The 21,512-nt window shown below is 45.5% G+C and overlaps 2 protein-coding genes across 2 annotated transcripts in view; one reads left to right on the plus strand and one right to left on the minus strand.

The window, feature by feature from the left end:
• Positions 1-131: 131 nt before the first annotated feature.
• Ccnq (cyclin Q) lies at positions 132-8,671 on the plus strand. Its single transcript, XM_028785345.1, is given in 8 exon segments — positions 132-207; positions 372-537; positions 3,967-4,099; positions 6,180-6,318; positions 6,321-6,356; positions 6,359-6,392; positions 7,861-7,867; positions 8,582-8,671. Coding segments are annotated over 8 exon segments (681 nt in total).
• A 4,962-nt stretch (positions 8,672-13,633) lies between these two features.
• The window catches only part of Atp2b3 (ATPase plasma membrane Ca2+ transporting 3), a 48,104-nt gene continuing 40,225 nt past the window's right edge, over positions 13,634-21,512 (minus strand). The window contains exon 21 of the mRNA XM_028785304.1: positions 13,634-14,379. Within this exon, the coding sequence (XP_028641137.1) occupies positions 14,059-14,379 (321 nt within the window). The 3' untranslated portion in view covers positions 13,634-14,058. The remainder of the gene's footprint in view (positions 14,380-21,512) is intronic.

Here is a 21,512-nt window from a genome sequence, read left to right on the forward strand (position 1 = left end):
GGGAGGGGAGAAGGACTATGTGGCATGGTGTGGCATGGTGTGGCATGGCATGGCTGGTGTGGCAGCTGTGTCCACCTCAAGGACCTCCTGAAACTGCTCTAGGAGGTCCAGGTATGCTGTGGAGGAGGGTCATGGGGCCAGCGCCTGAGGCAAGGGTGCATTTCCAAGTAAAGTGGTTCATTATAGAGGCAAGTAACCTCTGCCAGAGTGGAGGGCCCTTTGCAGCACGTTGTTAGGGAGGTCCCATCCAGGACTCAGAGTGCAGTAAGTTCTGAACTTTGCTGGGGTGACCACAGGGCTAGTTGCACCCGTTTCCTGGGTAAGGCAAAAAAAAGGCACTAGGATTCTACAGCAACAATCTTTGTCAGTAGTATTTCCCATTCCCATTGCCACTGCTTGTGCAATTTACCACATATTCTTGTGAGAGATCAACCTGGATGCCTATGACCCATACCTGGTCGCCATGTCTTCCATTTATTTGGCTGAAAAAATAGAGGAGCAACACCTGTGTACTCCTGATATTAATATATCCAACAGGTATTGGCATCTTAGCCAAGGCATGTAGGAGGGTATCCCACTATCCACCCTGGCAAGGAGAGCAGATAGACTCCTATGAGCTTTGCCCTCCAGGCACCAACAGTTAAACTTGGAAGGAAGCAGCTGGGGAATTTTGACCCAGGTCCCAATCTAGCTACAAAACCATAAAGGAGCCTAATCAGGAGCCTTTGTGGGAAGGAAGCTTTGAAACACTCCCACTCCCTCCTCTTACCACCCCAGCTAGATGTAAAGCTTAAGAAGACAGAGCTTGTGGGGCAGTGGTGGCATACGTCTTAATCCCAGCACTTGGGAGGCAGAGACAGGCGGATTTCTGAGTTCGAGGCCAGCCTGGTCTACAGAGTGAGTTCCAGGACAGTCAGGGTTACACAGAGAAACAGTGTCTTGGAAAACCCAAACCAAATAAAATAAAATAAAATAAAATAAAATAAAATAAAATAAAATAAAATAAAATAAAATAAAATAAAATAAAATAAAATAAAATAAAGAAGGAGGAGAAGGAGGAGAAGGAGGAGAAGGAGGAGAAGGAGGAGAAGGAGGAGAAGGAGGAGAAGAGAAGGAGGAGAAGGAGGAGAAGGAGGAGAAGAGAAGGAGGAGAAGGAGGAGAAGAAGAAGAAGAAGAAGAAGAAGAAGAAGAAGAAGAAGAAGAAGAAGAAGAAGAAGAAGACATGACGACAGAGCTTGGAGAAGTCAGAGAACAATCATGTGGATTCTTGAATAGGACAGAGGAACCAAGGATGGATAGAGGCAGAAGATCATGGGAGAGAAACTCTCCCAGTTATATTGTGGGTTTGGGCAGATCTGCAAGACCCACAGGACAAGGAGATCATATTGAGGAGGAGGAGGAGAAGAAGGAGGAGAAGGAGGAGAAGGAGGAGAAGGAGGAGAAGGAGGAGAAGGAGGAGATCATATTGAGATCATGCAAGAAACTGAGTCTCCTCTTGCTTTTGGTAGTGGATTGAATAGCTGGGCAATGCAGTTGTGTTCCTGCCAAGGAAAGATGTTGGGCCCAGCCTTTAGGCTGCACCAACACTTTGGGGCCCTGGAGACAGCCATGACATTTATGGAAAATTACTGACTAGCTGTATGTCATGAGCCTTCTCCAAACTGTAATCATTAGGAAGCAAACTGCTTTGTTCTACTGCTTTTTCAACAAATAAAAATATCATCAACAACAAAACATTCCTTACTCCCTAAAGCCTGGTGAGTTCACAATAGACAGAGTGAGGTGAAAATTAAAACAGGAGCAGAGCTGAAGAAGGGTGCCTGGGATGCACCTGTAATTGCCTGGTCCCCAGCAGGGAGGAACAGCTGAAGGGAAATTGTGTGGAGCCCTAATTAGATGTGAACATGGGGAGAGAGATACAATTGGTGAGCATTTCAGAAGGATGAGTCATGGCACAGAGTTCTGAGCACTTAGTGTGAATACTGTATCCCTCTTGAAGTTGTTTGTCAGGAGATTGTAGACATGAAGAGTGTAAATAAGGGCAGAAAGTTCTGGAAGAAAGGAAAGACAATATGAGAAAAAGGAAGTTAAAACACAAACATTCACCTTTCAAAATATATATATTTCCTGGCCCTGTTTCTATATGTTCTTTGGGCCCAGAATCAGAATCTTGGCTATTATACCTCAGGTGCAAAAGAGCCCCATTTCTGTTCCACTGACTGTGATGAGGAACATAACTGACTTGGATGCTGGTGCCTCTTGTTCCTCTGAAGCTATTGTAAAGGGTCAGTCTTTTTGTTTAGCATTTCACTGACGATAGACAGCCTTTTGGGGTAAAAGTAAAAGCCAACTTCTTTTTTTGTGTCACAGTTTCTAAAATGTACATTACACACGTAGATGAAGATTTTGTTTTTTGAGAATGGGCCTCATTATGTAGCCTTGGCTGTCATGGAACTTGATTTGTACATCAGACTGGCCTCCAATTGACAGAGATATGCCTGCCTCTGCCTCTGCCTCTGTCTCACTAGTGCTGGGGTTAAATGTGTGTGCTATCACACCTAGCAAGAATTAGTTTATAATAACACAAATGACTATATGTTAACCTATCTCAAGATACACTTTTATTAGCATCTATCAATAATAAATAATGGGTTTCATTATACTATTTTTAAGCATATATTTTTTAAAGATTTATTTATTGTATGTATGTGAGTACACTGTTGCTCTCTTCAGAAGAGGGCATGAGATCCCATTACAGGTGGTTGTGAGCTACCATGTGGTTACTGGGAATTGAACTCAGGACCTCTGGAAGAGCAGTCAGTGCTCTTAACTGCTGAGACATCTCTCCAGCCCTCATTATGCTATTTTTATGTGTATATAATGTATTTTGATCATGTTCTTATTACCTTGTCTTGTCCCCTAACCACTCCTGTTGATGCCCTTCTTCCCAGCTAGTCCACTTTATACTTTCATGTCTTTTTCTTGTAGGACCATGGGTATACCACTGAAAGTGGTGGTATAGAAAATGTTTCACCCTCATCTACCAACCCTATGCTTATAAATCCTTGTGAGTCTCACTCTATGATAAAATAGATGTTGAGGTACAGGGAACCTCAGCAACTATGAGTTCAAGAAGACAACAGCCATGGCATGCCTCAAAGGCAGTGTTTAACAAAACTCTGCCCCTTCTTCCATCTCTTTAATTCTTTCTACCTCCTCTTCCATCATGTTTCATGAGCTTTGGAGGGGACAATGTAGATGTTCCATTTATAGCTGAGTTTTCAGCAGACATTTAAGTTCATCACTATGACCAATTATGGGTCTCTACAGTTACCACTGCCCACTGAATAAAGAAGCTTCTCTGACTAAAGCTGAGAGCAGCACTAATTTATAGGCATAAATATAATTATTTAGAAGGCAACTCTGATGGATACATCACATCAATTTAGCAAAACAGCACTAGTAGCCTCTCTACCAGGGCCTGTGACTTCCCTAGCCATGGGCTTTTGACTTCATTTACCAGAAATAAATTCTTTCTGTGGAGTAAGTATCAAATCCAACCAGAAAGCAGTTGGTTACTACATAAACAGACTTAATAGTGCACCAGTGGACTGTGGCTGGTTGGTAGTGTAGCATGCAGGGTCCATAACTGGCTAAGACTTTTGATGACAATTCTTCCCCAGCAGTCTGCCCAGTACTTTCTGTTACTACAAAGACTAGCCAGTGGGGAGGAAGCTTCCTCATGAATTCCAGCTTACTTTCTCTATGTTCTGCGACCAAATCATGTGGTATCTTCAGCTATAGGGCCTTACTATCTCATTCTGGTAGTCAACCAACAACACTACAAGATTCCTTAATATGCAGGTGGAAATCCCTTTCCTTAAAGGCTTGCCTGTTGGAACCACTTCATTGGTTAGGGATAGGAGGCTATCACTGGTTGTTGTAAGCATAGCAGTGTTTTTCAGGTACTTTAACCTGAGCAGCAACCCTTTGGAGCTGGACTCTCACTTCTGGGAGCTCTGAGACAACATCGTGCAGTCTAAATTCCTCATGCTGAGACTTCTGCACTTCTAGGGCTCCTTCCAGCATCCACACAATGTATATGTGTGCTGGAGACTGGGAACTGTTTCTAATAGCTCTAACCAGGTGTTTTTGTTCCATAGTCTGGGAGAAAATCCCCTCCAGTGCACAAGAACACAACATATGAGGAGAGAGAGCAGGGACATCAGAAGCTGGGAACTGGGGCTCCTGATTCCACATCGCATGATGCGTCAGCTCACTTCCCCTACCCTATCTAGGCTGTTCTCACCAGTTCTTACATCAGATTCTGCTTTTCTGTGCACTTCTCTGTGTCTACATCTGGGGCTCCTTCTGCTCTCTGAAGCCATTGCAGTGCCTGCAGTCTGTCTAGATTGGTGCTTACTGAGCCTCAGAGAAGCAGGGCTAGCTTTGTGACTAGATGAAGTCCCAGTCCTCATGAGTTGCTATTGTATTTGGCTCTACTGTTTTTAGAATCTGTGGGAAGAACCAGTTGTTAAATTGTATCCTTTTAACTTCCATGGTCACAGAAGCCTCAGCAAAAAAACCATTTGCAAAAACAGCACAAGAGAAGGATGACTCAGGGTAGTGTTTGGATGTGCCACTTTGATACCTCAGGTTCATGTACAGGGGCAGTGGAGGGATGGCCTGCAGAGGAGGAAGCTTGGGTTTGGGGCAGAGCTAGGACTTCTTGTCTTATTAATTAGACCTTGTATGGAGGTAATTATAGATTGACATATAGCTGTAAGCAATATTCAAGAATGACTTCATGTGCCATTTGTACAGCCACCTCCAGTGAAAACACTGTGTTAGACCATATATTTGTGTGTGTGTGTGTGATCGCCAAGATATTGATAACATCACAGTCCACTGGTTTTGTGTGTATTTTCTGTATGATCTTATCCTGTATCTACATTCATGTGTCCACTACCAGAACACAGGTGTGAAATTATTCCATTCATGCAAATGTTCTTTTGTTTCCCCTTTATAATTTCACCTAAATAACTCATAGCCACAGAAACCTCTAGTCTTGAGCACAGCAGTTTTTAGTGAGTGGACTGATCAGCATCCCAGAAGATGGGAATTGCATGCAAGTGGAGGTTGTTCAGATGACAAGACTTGGAAAAGGAACAGCATTCTGGCCTTGGAAGCTGTATGATCTGGGCACAAATTAGAGCTGGTGGTAGGTGTTGCTAGGAACCTGTGCCCACTTCTCTTTCTTGCAGGTTTAAGTAGCAATAGTTGCCCTTCTTGGCATGCCAGGAATGTATGCATATGGGAGACTCCTGCTATTCTTTCTGTACTGCATGAAACTCAGGCTGTTCTCTAAGAGTAGGAACTGACCTATTCTGAGAGACCATGGAGATATATCTGAAGTTGCCATTACTTTGGATTCTTGTTATGACCTAGAAAAACAGTCACCAGTCCCTGGTCCTTCTGAAAGCAGTGCCTTCATGGTAGGAACATCACACCAGGGAGTGATGCCTTCTACTCTGCAGATAAATGTGCTGCTTTTGGAAGCACCAGGTTTCAAATGATTTCCTTTCAAGCCAGGCAAGGTGGTGTATGTCTGTAATCTCAACACTCAGGAGGAAGAGCAGAAGGATCATAAATTTAAGCACTAACTGGGTCATAAAGTGAGTTTAAGTCTATCCAGGACATGCTGGGTGGTGGTGGCACACAGTTTTAATCCCAGCACCTGGGAGGCAGAGGCAGGCAGATAGATCTCTGAGTTTGAGGCCAGCCTAGTGTTCACAGTGAGTTCTAGAACAATCAGATAGGGTTACATAGAGAAGGCCCTGTCTCAAAAACCAAAAAGTATGAGCATGTTTCTCTGAAAAAAAAAAATCAGGCAAGCATGTGGGAACTTGGATTAGGTGTGACCGCTGGTGTGGAGCATGTCTGTCATATTCAAACTAAGCAGGAGAGTGGTGTCAAGGCACTAGGAGATGCAACTAGAGAAGAAAGCAGGACTTGGCAGGCAACAAATGACTTTGGAGGTGCTATTGGAGGACTTGAGCAGGGAGGTAAGATGGCTGATAACCTGAAGAGAGGCTGGCTGCTATAGAGAACGCAGTGAAACAGTGGGAAGACAGGTGGTGGGGCCTACACCTAGAGACTGAAGTGGCTGTCTTTGCAGTTCCTGCTCCACTACCTGATTTTCCTCAAGAACTGGTTGAATCATTACAGCTGGCAGTGAACACCCATCTCTGTCACAGCCTGGGTCCTCCTAGTTGATTATTGGGGGCTGTGCCTTCAGTTTCAGGCTCAGCACCTAGCTGGTCAGTGTTATACCTGACTCTGCAGGTTTTTGGAGTCTGGTGCCTGCTGAGTCTGAGACTAAGAAACTATGGTGAGGTAAGACTGCTCAGGACACTGGACTGGACTTTTCCTTTCTGAAGTTCCTCCACCTCACTCATTTCTCTCTAGTAGTTAGTTAACCATGAAAAAAGTTATGGGGCACTTGGAACTATTGACGATAGAAAATAGTCTGTGCTAGCAGTTTGCAGCTGGGGCTTTCCCCTTGATATGGTTGCCATTTGAGGCCAGGTTATTATTTTGTGGGAGAAACTGTCAAATGTTGAACAACAGCCCTGGATTCCATATAGGCATTGCCAAATGTCCTGAAGAAGGATTTACTCTGGTCAAGAGCAACATATAAACCAAGAACATGAGACATACTGAATTAAGTATGATCTTGGCATTGATCAAGATGAATAGACCTAGTTCCACATCAGAATCCTTGGAGCACTTATTGGCAAAGATGGGTTGGTGAACAATAAGGAAGTGATAGGTCAGCTAGATTGGTAGACACTATAGGAAGATAGATGATGGACTCATGCATAACTGAGAATAAGTAAATGAGTTGGATATGTGGATGGACTGGATGGATTGGATGGATGGATGTCAAGAGTGCCATTGGTAGGCAGCATGCTGAAGTCTGTGTTGGAGAAACTGTGTGAGTGGCAAGCAAAAAGGCCCTGGTCTCGGTACCCCGCCCCCCACCAGAAGAGGGCATCAGATCCAATTACAGATGGTTGTAAGCCACTGTGTGGTTGCTGAGAATTGAACTCAGGACCTCTGGAAGAGCAGTCAGTGCTCTGAACCACTCCAGCCCAGGCCCTGGTCTCTTATACAGTCCTCTATGGTCTGTGTGACCACTATGGGAGAGCTGACCTTCAGGTTTTTTGTCTGTCTAATCCTGTGCAAGCTAGGCTTATAGTCAGTGCTCAGGGTCCTTGAGCTAATGTATTTAATAAAGTCACGGTGTCAAGCCAGGAGTTCCTCTCAGATCATGTGGGATGAAGAAGGGACCTGTGTAGACATAACACATCATTCTATGCTTAGTCAGTCAGGGGCTATCTGGTAAGAGGACAACAGTACCCTTACTTCCTTGGAATCATGCCTGGGTGCCTGACCTGTCTTTTTCAGACCTCAGCCACCCTGAGGTCCAGCTGGTACCATGCCATGTGTTCTAGGGTCCTCACTTGAACCTAAACTCAGCCTAGACAACTTAATAGGGCCTTAGGCCCCTGGCAAATTAGTATACTCATATCAGGTAGGATTTCACAGGGGGCTCTTGAGAGAAAGTGTGTGGCTCTAGGCTTGTGAGTTTCTGTACTGCATACCTTTCTTTCTGTGGGTTCCTGAGGATATGTTTCCATTTTATGAGTGATCTAACACACTTGTCTGCTCTACGTTTTCCACAGACTGAGCCAAAGTGGAGGTCCTAGATTGCCTAGCTTGCTTTGTTTTAGAAATGAGACTCTGCTTTCTTTAGTCAATATCCTTAGAGACTGGACTTGAGGGATCTCAGGCAGGAGGCAAGTCCCTGAGCTGTAGGCACAGCTTTTCACCAGCTCCCCATGTGACCTTGGACAATTCCCCTGACCTGTCCCCATCAGTTGATTACCAGGGCTTCTTCCATCTGTAATGTTTGTTCTTTACTCTATACAACCTTTGCTCAGTCCAGCAGACTGGAATTGAATAGGCTTGTCAGGAAAGTCACCATAACTCAGCCAGCCAATCTCCAGTGTGCCTTGGCCCACCTGGGCAATGGTATTGTATTCTAGTAGTCAGTACCTCATTGATATAAGTAGGAGGGTGTATTGGCTGATTTTCTGTCAATTTGACACAATTAGAGTCATCAGAGAGTAAGGAGCCTCAGTTGATGAAATACCTCCATGAGATCTAGCTGTAGGGTATTTTCTCATTAGTGATCAAGGGGGGAGGGCTCAGTTCATGTGGGTGGTGGTCCTGGGTTCTATAAGAAAGCAGGCTGAGCAAGCCATGGGCAACAATCTAGTAAGCAGTATCTCTCTATGCCTCTGCATCAGTTTCTGTCTCTAGGATCTTGCCTTGTTTGAGTTCCTATCCTGATTTCTTCCAATGATGGATTGTGATCTGTAAGTGTAAGCCACTGAATAAATCCCATTCCTCTCCAACTTGCTTTTTGTTCATGGTGTTTTTGTTACAGCAGTAGAAACCCTAATTAAGAGGGGAGAGGGCTCTAATGAGAACCTATTTTCTTTTTTGTTCTAGGTGTTTAGTGATGACCTTACCAAGTCAACCATTGATAATATTGTGTCTGATCTCATTCAGATTTATATTGTGGACATGGAAATTCCCTAGAGTCCTGGTCCAGGGCCAGGCCTATCCAAAGAAGCCCAGGATGGTTGGCTGCCTGAGGATGGTGCTACCACACCACTGTGACAGCCAGACCCCAGAGAACCAGCTGAGGGGATTGTGTGTGCTGTGGGAGATGGACATGCTGCCACATGCTGTCCCCAGCAGCCCTGGTCTAGATGATGTCGGGAGTTGCCTCCAGCTAGGTAAACTGGAGCTTACAGGAAGGTGGCTGCCTTGAGGCAGCAGTCTCTGCTTTAGCCTATTGAGAAGACTCAACTGCAATTGAAGTATGATGTCATTGACAAGCATGTCAAAAGAACAGATGGGACTGTGTCCCTAGGGATTTTTAAAAGCCAGATTTATAGAAAATATGAGTGTGCAACATAGATGAAATTTTATTTTGTGTAATAAAAATGATGTGAATCAGCAGAAGTTCCCATCTTTGCTCTACACATTGCACTGCCCTTGGGGTTTTTGTGTCATGATAGTGTAGAGTGAGAGTCCAGGGGCATTCTCCACTATAGTACCCTTCTGATTCTTTCAGAAAGTCTGGCTCTGTGGGCAACGGCAGCCTGCTGTGTGTTCCCTGGGCCTCTTGCTGGTCTTGATCTACATTCAACATATGGAAGCCCCTTCCTCTCATGTGGTAAGTTGTTAGCACTGGAAAGGACAGATATTATAGTAATACCAGCAGCTGCTCATGGAACTTCAAGGAAGCATGTCCCAACACATGGGCAGAGAGAATGGTCACATAGTAAATATACTTTGGCAAGGATTGCTTGACTTTACAAACTGCATGTGTTATCTATCCCCAAGGTGAGGAAGCCGAAAATATCATGGCCTTCCTGGTGAGCCAGTCTTACCCAGTGGCCTGGCTTCCTTATCTTAAAGTTCTTCTGTGGGTGCTAATGATAAACTCATTATGGGTTTATCATGTAAACATTTGAGACAAGCAGTCATGAAACATTTACTGAGCAGCTGCTGTGTACCAATTCCTGTGTCAGCTCAGGAACATAGCCACAGAACAACTTGACAAAACTTACTTCTGGGAGGAAGGGCCCAGAGTTGACAGTGAAAGGCACAAAGGAGAAAGTAGGTCCAGTGTGTGCCTGGGTCCTGGCTTCAGGAACACACAGGCAGCACCTTCATTTATCTCTTCACTGAACACCTTTATGGGAGGAAGTTCAGGTCTTCAAAATGACCTGACAGGAATGTGGGACCGTATGCTTTGTGACTCTGAGCTCCTCTTAGTGAGTTGCCTAAGTGTCTTGTTCATTACACAGCTGGTCAGGTGACCTCTGGGTTCTTCTGAATACAAAAGTGGCCTCTTGACACTATATCTGGTGTGGAGAGACTCTTAAAAAGGCATGTAGAAGAGGGCTAGGCCTCTAACATTCCCTCTGGGAGTGCTCACAGTGGTGAACCTAACAGAAGCCCCCTAGGTCCTCTTGCTACCAATCCTGAGACACTGTTGACCTGCTTTGGGAGGTACAGGCCACCCTTCCAAGCAAGCCAGGTAATGGGATCGAGGAGTGTGCAGCCGCCTTTTTCAGCTGTTCTGTACCTCTGTCCTTTACATGTAGTCCTCAGCTCCTCACAGGCTGTTTGAAGGATACTTGCTCTGTCACCAGTTCCACATCTTGTGCTTTCTTATCTTTTCTGTCTTAGCCTTTAACCTGAATGACTGGTTGCTATAAACTGTACAAATGGATCTACCTCTGAGTCCCACTGTTACAAGAATGCCCCTTTTCCACTTTACCTATCCAGTGTGGCTGGGACTCCTGGAGGAGACCTGTGGCAGGCCCAGGGCCTAGGGCATGGACTCTGAGCATAGAGTGAGGGGCTCAAATTCAGCCTGTTCCTCTGCAGTCTGCTGTTTTCAAGTTCCTTGCCTAATCTGTTCATTGATTGCCCTGCCCCTACCCCTCACCTACACCGAGCTAATTGTGCTTTCAGGACAGATGTTTTACTCTTGGTTTCTTTCTTTCCTCCTTCCTTTTCTTTCTTTCTTCCTTTTCTTCCTTTTCTTTCTTTCTCTCTCCTCCTTCCTTCCTTCCTTCCTTCCTTCCTTCCTTCCTTCCTTCCTTCCTTCCTTCCTTCCTTTCTTTATTTCTTTCTCTACTTTTATCTTCCCTGACAGGCCTTTGAGCTTCCTGTCCCAGGCTCAGCCTCCAATGATGATCCCTGGGCCCACATTTTTACTTGTTTCCTGTTGTGCTCTATCATAGAGCTACACCTCAGCTCTATACCCATCTTGATGCTTTGAGGTCATCTGACCTACAAAATGTGTTTTCTCAGCTCTCAGAAGGCAGAACCCTTTCCTTGGAATAGCAGTGGTGGAAGGTGAGGCCCTAAAGAGGGCTCTGTGTGCTCCACTCTCCCTTCTCAGGGCCTCTTCAGAGCATGGGATAGTTCTGAAGACACAATTGTCACAACTCTCCCACTGACCCATGCAAGGACAATGGTTTTACCTGGTCAAACCAGCCACTGGGAAGCAGCACAGGTGGAGTACCTCTTGCCCACAGGGTCAGTGCTCTTTCTTGACATAGAATTCATCAGGGCAGCAGGCACAGGGGAGGCCATGCCTGTAGCTTCTCCTTCCCTGGCTCAGTGGCATGCAGACACCTTTGTTTGGCTCTATATGGGAAGTTACCAAATAATAAATTACACATGTAACTCAGACCCATTCATTTTTTTATACACAAAAATTTTGATCTATTCTTTACATTAGGAAATTCAACTACAGATTTTAATTTATTATGCATCTGTGGTCTTCCTCATTAAGATATTTTGTTCATCTTTATAACAGGCAGGTAAAAATGTAAAAGATATTTATGAACTGAACACAGTTGACCAAGCCATTCCATATAGTATAATGCTTTATAAAGAAAAGCTTCTGATGAGACAGGTCTCTTGGCCTGAAGACTGTACAAGAACCAGAACAGATGATGTGGGTTCCCAGGGCCTTTTCTGAACCCCACAGCTCAGCACAAAGGCAGCCTGGATATCACACAATTGACACTGACATCAGGCAACTTTACACAGCATCACTGAGGGTTGGCTTTTTAATACATAGTGACCATTTGCTCTATGTGTATGTCTACAACAGAGGATGACAAGCAGTCCATGAGCATAGCTGGACACAGCTGACCCACTTCAATCACAATACTCCACATTTTCATTATTTATTGAAGAACACAAAGACCCTCAGCAAACCAAGTTGCCCTTTTACTGTGGTGGCTTAAACAAGGACATCAGGGAACAATTTACAAATGGGAAACATTCTCAATATGCCCTTTTGAAAAAAGGGATGGCTTTATGTAATTTGTAGCTGGCATTTTAAAGTGGAATTTTCTTGTAATCAAAATTCTTTTGCCCGAGATGTGACTACTCCTGCTCAGGGGTGACATGGCATTGGTGTGACCAGTGGGAACATAGCAAGGTTTCCACCTGACTTTTTGTGGATGTCAGAAAGCTGAGACAAGCTTTTAGTCGGGTAGTGTGGGAGGGAGTGGGGCAAAAACAGCTCCAGTCCATGTCTCAATTCACATCTGTCTCTTGGCAGACAAACCTTGAGCTCAAGTGACAGGTGTATGTGGGAGTGGAGTGAGATTCTAGACATTTTCCTGGAAAGTGTGACATCCATAAGTTCAGAAGGTAAAGAAACCTCAAGAGCAAGATGCTCTCCATTTCACCTCTGTTACAGTAGGTTTCCATATTCAGGACCTAGGAGTATAGGGAGGGTCAGCTTTCCACTAGGAAGGGATTCATTAGCCTGAGCTTCTCTGGGAGGGCAGCAGATATTAGACCTCTTTCCTCTGACTTCTCTCAGGTTATCACTCTTTCTAGGAAAGCAGGCTTGGCACAATGGGTGCCCACACTTCTGGGACAGGCTTCGGAGAGAAAATGTCTCAGGATCCCCAGACCTGGCTTTCCTAGTCTTATCTGTCCAGGTGGACCCAAGGCCTGCTGACTGACCCCATGCTCAGTCCCCACAGGCCCAGAAGAGGCAACAGCCAGAAGAGAACAATGGCAGCAGTGAAGCCCACTTTCCCAAAAATGATCTGTTTCTATAGTTCTGCCTTCTGGGTTGGATTTGCCCAGTGGGCAAGAAGACCTGGGCTAGAAGCATGCGTTGGTGGGTGACACGCCCATGCCCTAGCAGACACTGGTGATCCAGTAAGTACTTGCTGTCATTTGCCAAAGCACATAGTACAAGTCCAGAGGAATGACAGTGATGAACCTGGACTGTTCTTGCCTGGCATCTATCTGTCTCTGCTACATTACAGCTCTTCCTAGAGTTCATCATGTTTTTAAACTTGGAGTACAGAAACAGAAAGCCGCCAGCCAAAAATGAAGGCGTTGGAAATAAAGTGGAAGGAAGCCAAACCTAAACTTGCCTTACTGTGCCCTGGAGGGGACCACTGTCATCAATGCTTTGGTATTTTCCTTTTAAATAAAAATGCTATTGAAAAGTCCTTCTCCTCTATAGGTAAAGGTCTCAAAGTGCAAAGGTTCTAAGTGCAAGGCCTTGCACAACACTACCCAGACTGTTTCTTCTGGAATCTCATCAGGGTCAGGTTTGGAGATCCTTGGGTCAGAGGCTTGGGAGGGAAGTACAGTACCAAGAGGATGTTCTTGCAGTCTTGTCCCTGAAAAGAACCTTGCTACTTCAAAAATGAAACTTCAAATGGGAAATGCCTGGTGAGAATAGAAATATCATGCCGATAAATAGTTCCTTATTTTTTAAATATGAATTTTGCTATATATATGTATATGCATATAGACACACACACATACATATAGACACACGCACACACATGCGGTTTGCAGATGGGTCTTGTGTGCTTTGCAGTAGAAGGTACCTTTACAGGTGGCTCCCTCTGGTGACCTGTCTGCACAATGACCTCCTTCTTGGTTTTGTTATACTTTTTTTTTCTTTTTCTTTTTCTTTTTTTTTTTTTTTTGATACGGGTATAGCAAAGCTCCAAATAGGCTCAGCTAGCCCCTACTGCATTGTACAGCCCAAATGAACACATGGTGGAACTAGTGTTCATTAAAAAAAGAAGCATCAGTAGAAAAATGGTGGTAAGCGTATCTTGTCTCATGCTCTTTTTCCTTCACATTGGGTGAAGAACCTCCCTTCCTCCCTTTTCCTTCTTTTTCCTTCCCCCACCTCCTGGGAACCTAGTAAGAAGCCTAGTGGGCTATGCCCTTATTGAATGCAATTGGCTTCTTGCAAATACCATTCACTCCCCAAAGTCTTTAGCCAGGTTAGTTATTTCCCTCTTTGGCAGGTGCATGAGTTCCCCTCTCTGGGTGCATGTGTGACTACACACGTGTGTGTGTGTGTGTGTGTGTGTGTACACACATGCTGAGAGAAGTTCCAGTTAGAGGGATGTCTCCATGCTGTGGAGTGGGCTCCAGGGCCTGGAAGAGAATGCTGAAGAGGTAGCTGACTTGGTGGCATGCGTAGTCAGGTAGATGCCTCTGTCTATGGCGTTGTTGTTCTGGTTAGGAGGTGGGGGAGGTGGGGCCCTCAGGCGCTCTTCGTTCTCATCCACATCTGTGTCATCAATGAGCGGGATATTGTGGGTGTAGTCATTGATTAAAAACTCGGGTGTTGCCATGAAGTTATGGATGCAGCTCTTGGATTCTGGTTTCTCCAGGCCTTCATAAAGCGAACTACGGAATGCTTTCACCACCCGGATCTGAAGTAGAGGGGGAGGGACAGAGCAGAGCCCATATGGAGGAAGGGAAGGAAGGGAAGAGGAGAGGGGAGAGGAGAAGGGGTGGGAGAAGAAAGGAGAGGAGACAGTCAATAGCTGGTTGGTATTGGAAAGTTGTGCCCACATCAGCAGCTGGCACACTGCATGATGATTATTTACACACTGGGGGACTTGTAGAGAGTGAGATGGCTTTGATAGACTGTGGTAAGGGTTTACAGGTCTGGGCTTTCATGTTGAAAACATTCCTGACCTGGGTAGATATCCTGGAAAAATGGGCTTATGCCTGTTCCCTTCTTGATCCTTGCCCTGGGAACAGGACTGGTTTAGGTGGCATCTGAAGTCTTTGCTCAATATGAATTCCAATGTGGTAAAAGACAAATATACTGAGATTCTCCAAAGAATGTGCCAGTGGCCATTTCTGCATGTACATTTCTTAGTCCTTCTTTTAGGGGCATACCACACACTTGAATTCCCATTTCTGAAAACTTTTCAAGCCTCCCTAACATTGTTCCTGCCTGTTACTCTTTTACTTTACCAGAATCTCTGAAATCACTTCCTGTACTGCTTGTCTTGGGATGTCCCAACTCTATCCTGTCCCTCTTATTCTTTTCTATCCACATCTCTGTGTAGTGCTAGAAAACTATATAGGGATTATGACACCATCTCTTTCTCACAGCTCTGGATCTAAGAGCCCACTGGCCCTAACCTGGAGGCCAAGACCGAAAATGGCCACACTTGGATTTGCATGTACCAAGCCTATTCCTATTCAGCTGTCTTAGTCTACCAGTTATCCTCATGGTCTTCTTCCAGCTCTGGATCATAGATACATATGTCTGATTTGGTCTCATTAGATACTTGGTGTCCTCAGCATCCCCTTTGCAATCTATCCTTCTGTCTGCTCTCCCCCAAACTATCCCTTTCCTTTTCCTCCTCTTTGAGTGTCTATTCAGACAGCCCTGTGCTTGTCCACATGCTACTTGTCTACACCACTCTTGTTTTCAATTCACATAAGTACTATATTCTCCAAGGAAGTGTTTACCATAATACTTGGACCTTCCCACCACTATGGCTATGTGCCAAACTCACATCCCCTCCAGCCACCTGCACCTACTGTTAGGGGAGTGCTTTTAGAACTTCCCTGAGAATCAGCTTGTCCCTCCTCTGGATTTCCATGTTCACTCACACACTCTAGTCTCATCTTTTCAAGCCACAGAGAAGCTGCCTCTCTGAACTCTCCCTGGCCCCACATGCTGGATTCCTTCATGATTTTGAAACCAGAGGTCAAGAATAGGCTTCTGTTAGATCTCACACAGGCCAGTGCCACAACAGCTGCCTGAATCAACTGTCCCTAGAAACACAAAGCTAGCCATGATGACCTCTAGGTAGTGTAGAGGACAGTAAAAGGACTACCAGTTCTCCAGTAGGACAACTTGGTCCAGTTAGTTCCTCCCTGTGTGAGGTAGTGGGCACTTTATAACTTCTAAATCATTTCAAGGAGCTAGGATTTAGTTCTCATGGTTTCAGCAATATATCTGTAAGCTCTGGCCAAAAGGTGAATGAACCCTGGATCTCTTCTGGTTTTGTAAATAAAGTTTATTGGCATGCTGCCATGCCCATTCATCTGTGCACTGTCTGTGTCTGCTGTCATGTGTTATGAGGGTAGGTTGTGCAGTTGCAGCAGAGAGTTGGCTTGTGAAGCTAACTGTGTTTACTTGATGGTCCTTTATAGGAACAGTTGACAATGAATCCATTTCAGCTCTGTAGTTAGGACCTTAGGGGTGACAATTCAGCCAGGTGAAGCACAGTGCTGCTAAATCACAGTCTTTGGAATGCAAAGGAGTCAAAAGGCTCTAGAAAATTGGGTTTCCTAAATCCACATCTGAGATCCAGTTCGGATTGTTTTTTCCATTAGATTGTGGATGGCTAGCTGTTCTTTAGGCCACTATTCTCAGACTGGTTGCTTAAATAGGGTTAACATAGAAATTGAAAGCTATCACCAATTTTAATGAGAAGAAAATAATTCAATGCCAATGTTGCTTCATTAGTTAAGGTTTCTAGGGCAAGACTGGAATGTTGATACTGGGGACATCACTGAACTCCAGCTGTCTGCTACACCATCATGTCACAAAAAGAAAAGGAGCTGCACATTGTTGCCCTTGACTCTGGGAGAATCTGTTAAGTCTTACAGCAATGCCCAGGTGATTGGCCACAACATTCTCCTTAATTGGTCAGGCCAGACCCCCTGTTCAAACCTAACCATGGGTCTCACTGCAGCTGCCTCAACTCCAAAGTCCTTCCCTAAAGAAAGAAATGCAGGCCACAAGGCAACCCTCATATGTTCCTCCCTCCTTTTACAACTACTACTGCTCTGGCATATTCCATTTGCTTCTTTCTCTGCCAGATCCAAGCACAGAGTGTCATCTTGAGGGTAACATCTGAGAGTGAGTCAGCTCTGCTCCAGCTTCTTTCTTGCAGGCATTGAAGTCTGAGGCTGTTGATCTTAAGATTGGGCATTTTCAACCACCTAAAGTCTGGAGGGCACAGCTACCTCCAAGGAGACAGACTGATCCAGGCAAAGCAGCAGTTGCCTGTTCTGGAAGGCAGGCCTTGTGATAGGTGCCTTTAGGCATCTCCAAGACCCTGGGATTCCTTCTTCCTGATCTAGAGTTTGGTGTTTCTGGCTAAGCTGTAGCCAAGGATGAGTTGAACCCATGCCATGCCCTAGCCCACAGCTTGTCCTGGCCTCTCCTCGGTCTCCTGCCTGGATTTCTCACTTTTCTACACATAGAAACTTCTATACATTTACTCCTTCCCAGGGCATTCAACCCTCAAGGCCTATCTGACCACCTAGATGCCATCAATGCTTTGAGCACCACATCCAGCCAGGCCCCCTTTACACATCTCACTTTTACTGCTCCCAGGTGCCTCCCTTGGAGGTCCACTAGAACTCTTACTCTCCCATCCTCACCACCTTCATGACCTTCTGACCAGGGTTCTAGCCAGATTTCAGAGGCATCTCACTAGCTTCTAGCCTGTCCTCTTTACATACTTCATTGTCAGTTTGTCCAATGGGACCAATCCTGAAATATTTCACCAGAATTTCTGCTCTCCTCCATTACAACCTCCATGTCCTGCCTGAAGGTTGATGATCTTGGTTTGCCTGGGGCCTCTGTGCCTGACACACAGCTTCTGACTAAGGGTCTGATGACCCTATGGATGCCTGCAACATTCCTTGTCCAGATGATGTTTCCAGACTCTTTCTGGTTACTGAGTCAGGCCCCGTCACTTCCTGACCCAACTACAAATATTCTTGTAGGTGATAGAATTGGCCTGGGTGGTGACTGCGGGTGGTAAATCATGGAGCTTAAATATATAGCCCATTTGCCTATAACATAAAGAATTTTTTGTTTGTTTGTTTGAGTCAGGGTCTCAGCATACAGACCAGGCTGGTTTTAAACTCCAGATCTCCTGTTTCAGCATTGCTCCCTTACCCAGTGCTGGTATGACAGGTATGCACCACCAGATCCAGCTTTGCAGGGTAATTTCACATCAAAGACTTCTCTAGGAAAGATAAGGCCTAGATTGTGGCTGAGGCTTCTGGGAAAAACAAGGTAATCAGGTTGGTCTGGAAGAGGGTGTCTCCAATTGCTTATCACTCAAATGAGGTACTATAGCTCATCAACCTCATTCCTCAGCATGTTGCTTGTTCTTACCCCAGTTCCACAGTCCCATTCAGCTGTTGCGTCACTTCTGTAACTCATCATGGCTAGTGTCCCAGAAAGACTTTTGACACTTTATCTTTGGCTATGCAGTCCTTAACCAAGCAAAGTACGTGATGCTTCCTCAACCTCCCCTGAGCTCCTTCCTAGCCACTTTCCCCCTGATCCTTCCCTAATATCCAGGGACTTCTTCCTTAGCATAGGTGCTCCTGTGTACCCATAGCTTTCAGTGCACCTGTCTTCCAGTTGATCTTTCAGCTCCAGATGTGGGTGTCTGAGCCATATCTCACTCTTTGATATAGTATCAGCCACTGACAACCCCACTACTTCCTCCTTTCAAATGATATCCAGAACCTCCCATTTCATACCCACCCACCAAGACTAGGCTCAAGCTGGCTGTCACAGGGCCTTTTTTTGTTTTACTCTCCCTGTTACTGTTATGGACCTCACAGTTTATCCTCCACATAGCAGCTGGTCAGTCCTTTCCAATAAAAACCTCCACCAATGCAAGGAATTACTAGCTGTATCTCACACAGAAGACCTGTAGCCTTAACCAAGGGCCTGCCTTGGCCTCTCTCATTCCATCTGTTTTACTACTTCTATTCCCTGACAGATTCCTCTCACAAGCCCTTGGCACTGTCTGTCTCTTCTGCCACCAAGGTTCTTCCTCAGTGAGCCTCAGGGCTTCCTCCTCACCTTTTCAGTGGTCCCTCAGCACCCAATTAAAAGTACCCAATCACAGTTATTTTCTGCTCTGTTTCCTCTCAGTGGAAAGTAACCACTAACCCCAAGATAGGACTTTTTTGATAGAGTTCAATGGTGTCCTCAACATCCAGTGAGTGAGGTGTTCATACTCAGCAGATACTTGTTGACTGAGTATAAAATGTTTGGTCCAGCTTTGCTTCTGTCTTCTATGGTAGCATCACCCTTCCAAAGCTCTCTACCCACTTGGGTATAGTCAGTTAGCCAGAACTATCTGAACACCTAAGGCTCCCAATCCCGACCCATGCTGAGCTGTGAGCAACACCCCAATAACCCTGGATCCATCATAGATTCTCCCACATCTACCATAGCCACCCTTTCTCTTTCCACACAAGGCTGCAGAGTCAGAGAGTCTGTCTTCAGCTAACTGGAACCTAGAATAGCACCTCTAACATTTTGAGTGTTCTCTTCACTTCTCTTAGGAAGCCTGTGACCATGGACAGTCACTCCCTTTGCTGATCATCAGTTGCTGCCCAGAGAAAAGGCACAATGTCTTATATCCATGTAGCCTAGACAGCAGGGCATGCAGGGTTAAGGCTGCTAACCTGGCACAGGACCAGTGGAGATGTTGCAGACCGAACTGCAGTTCAAAAGCGGCAGCAGAAAGGAATCAAGGATACCCCAAGGGATGGGAGATTTGACCTACTGGGCTACACATGTGCTTCCCTAAGCCTTCAAGTGTATGTGTTTGTGTGTGGAGGCTGTTGGGTCTTGAGGGAAGGCTCATCCCGTAAAAAGAATTTTTTAAAAAGAAGAAAATAAAAAGGAGAGAAAGAAAAAAATAAGTGAAGGCTCTTGAACCACAGTGGCAAAGACAACAGTAGACAATACCTGACACCTCTCTTCTTTCTAATTCTTTAGCCAGAGAAAAACTTAATTTGGCCATGGCTGCCAGAGGTTGTAGGCCTAGTGGGCTTGCCCATGCTCTGCTACTAAGGCTCATTTGCCTCTGAGTCTTTCTTCTCTTTACCAACTACTAGTTCAAAATCTTCTTGAGAAAAGGGATCTGTCAGGCGCCTTGGCATTCTGGCCCAGTAAGTGTGGAAACTGAGGAGAAGCTGACTACTTTTGCAAGTTGCTTCTTACTTTTGTGCACTTACTGCCCAGGACCATGGGAACTACCTATTGCCTTACCCTTCCAACAGCCAAGGCTAGCTGCAACAGCACTGAGGGTAGGCTTGAATAAATTCCACAAGCTCTCAGCTGCTGCCCATGTGGCAGTACTCACTGCACCTACCTGCAGGACCTCAGACCAGGGTTGCATTTTGTTTAGGAATTCCTTGGAAGCTTGTTCCCCTGGGGTTTAGCCTGTAGTTTCAGAAAAGCTATGGCAGGGACCCAACTAGAGAATTGATTGATGTCTTTCCTAGTGTAGAGCCAGTGTCAAATAGCAACAACAAAAAGATTGCCAATATACTCTCCCTAGAAACCTAAGTGGGGTGATGTGGCTCAGCATTGATTAACTTCTTGAGAATGGATCAAACTTAAGACTGTGTGCCAATTCTTTGTCAAGGTGCGGGAACATGATGAGCATGCCTTCCTGGGCTCTGGCAAACCTGCAGGGGCTCACCTGGTGGGGTTTAGCTCTCTCCCTCCAATGGGTGAAAGGTTTCTGTGTTGCAATATCCCTTTAAAATGAGGCAACTACTGTGGTCGGTGGTTTCCAAACTCTTCATCAGAACCTGTAAGAAGCCCCTCTGGCCATATGGTGCTCAAATCTTTGCTGGCCTGCATCAGTCAGAAGGCATCTTATCTCTACTGAGACAGTAAACATTCGAGTATAGAGGCCTATTCCTGCTGCCTGAAGGATGGGCTGGGCTTCAATGCTGGTTGAAATGAAAGGGTCTCCAGAGTGAGCTGATGGGGGAATAATAGCCTTTGGTGCTTGGCTGCAGAGGGACAAGGGTGTATCTGTATGTTCCCATGGGAAAGAGACACAAAAGAATTCTTAGGCACTGGAGCATGCAGAGAGGCTTTGGTAGTGCCAGGATCCAGGCTTGCCTTTCCAAAGAGATCATGCTCCTTCTCTTCCCATTAGGAGGGAGATACATAGTACCCTAGGTTTGCTGCTCCTTTGCAAAGCTGGATGATTGATAAACCCCTCTCTAGCTACCCTTTTGAAGTTCCTGATAATCACTAGGAGAATGAAGTCCTACAGCCTTTATGTGTGAATATGTGGCTGGGGTGAGAAGGAGACACCCACAGGGAATAGAATTTCACAGCCGTATTGTTTCCTGAGCCATCCATCTAGACTGGCCTCCAGGAAATGGTCTAGGTCATAAGAAATGAGGTGGCAGCCATGAGGGAGAAAACAATATGTCCTGGACCCAGAGAACTACGAGTGAAATGGCTGTGATGGGGACAGCCTTGAGGCAAGGCAAGGGAGAAAAAATGGCTGAGTAGGAGATCATAGCCAGCTCAGTCTGTGTAAGGGGCATGTAGGGATGTGGAGGGACTCTTGTGTCCAGAAGCAGCAGGACATAGAGAGAGAAAGAGGAGAGAGGGACAGAGGGAGGGATGGAGGAAGGGAGAGAGAGAGTTTCAGACACACACACACACACACACACACACACACACACACACACACAGAGAGAGAGAGAGAGAGAGAGAGAGAGAGAGAGAGAGAGAGAGAGA

The sequence above is a fragment of the Grammomys surdaster genome, unplaced genomic scaffold (assembly GCF_004785775.1).
Source record: "Grammomys surdaster isolate TR1022 unplaced genomic scaffold, NIH_TR_1.0 125179, whole genome shotgun sequence".
Lineage (NCBI taxonomy): Eukaryota > Metazoa > Chordata > Mammalia > Rodentia > Muridae > Grammomys > Grammomys surdaster.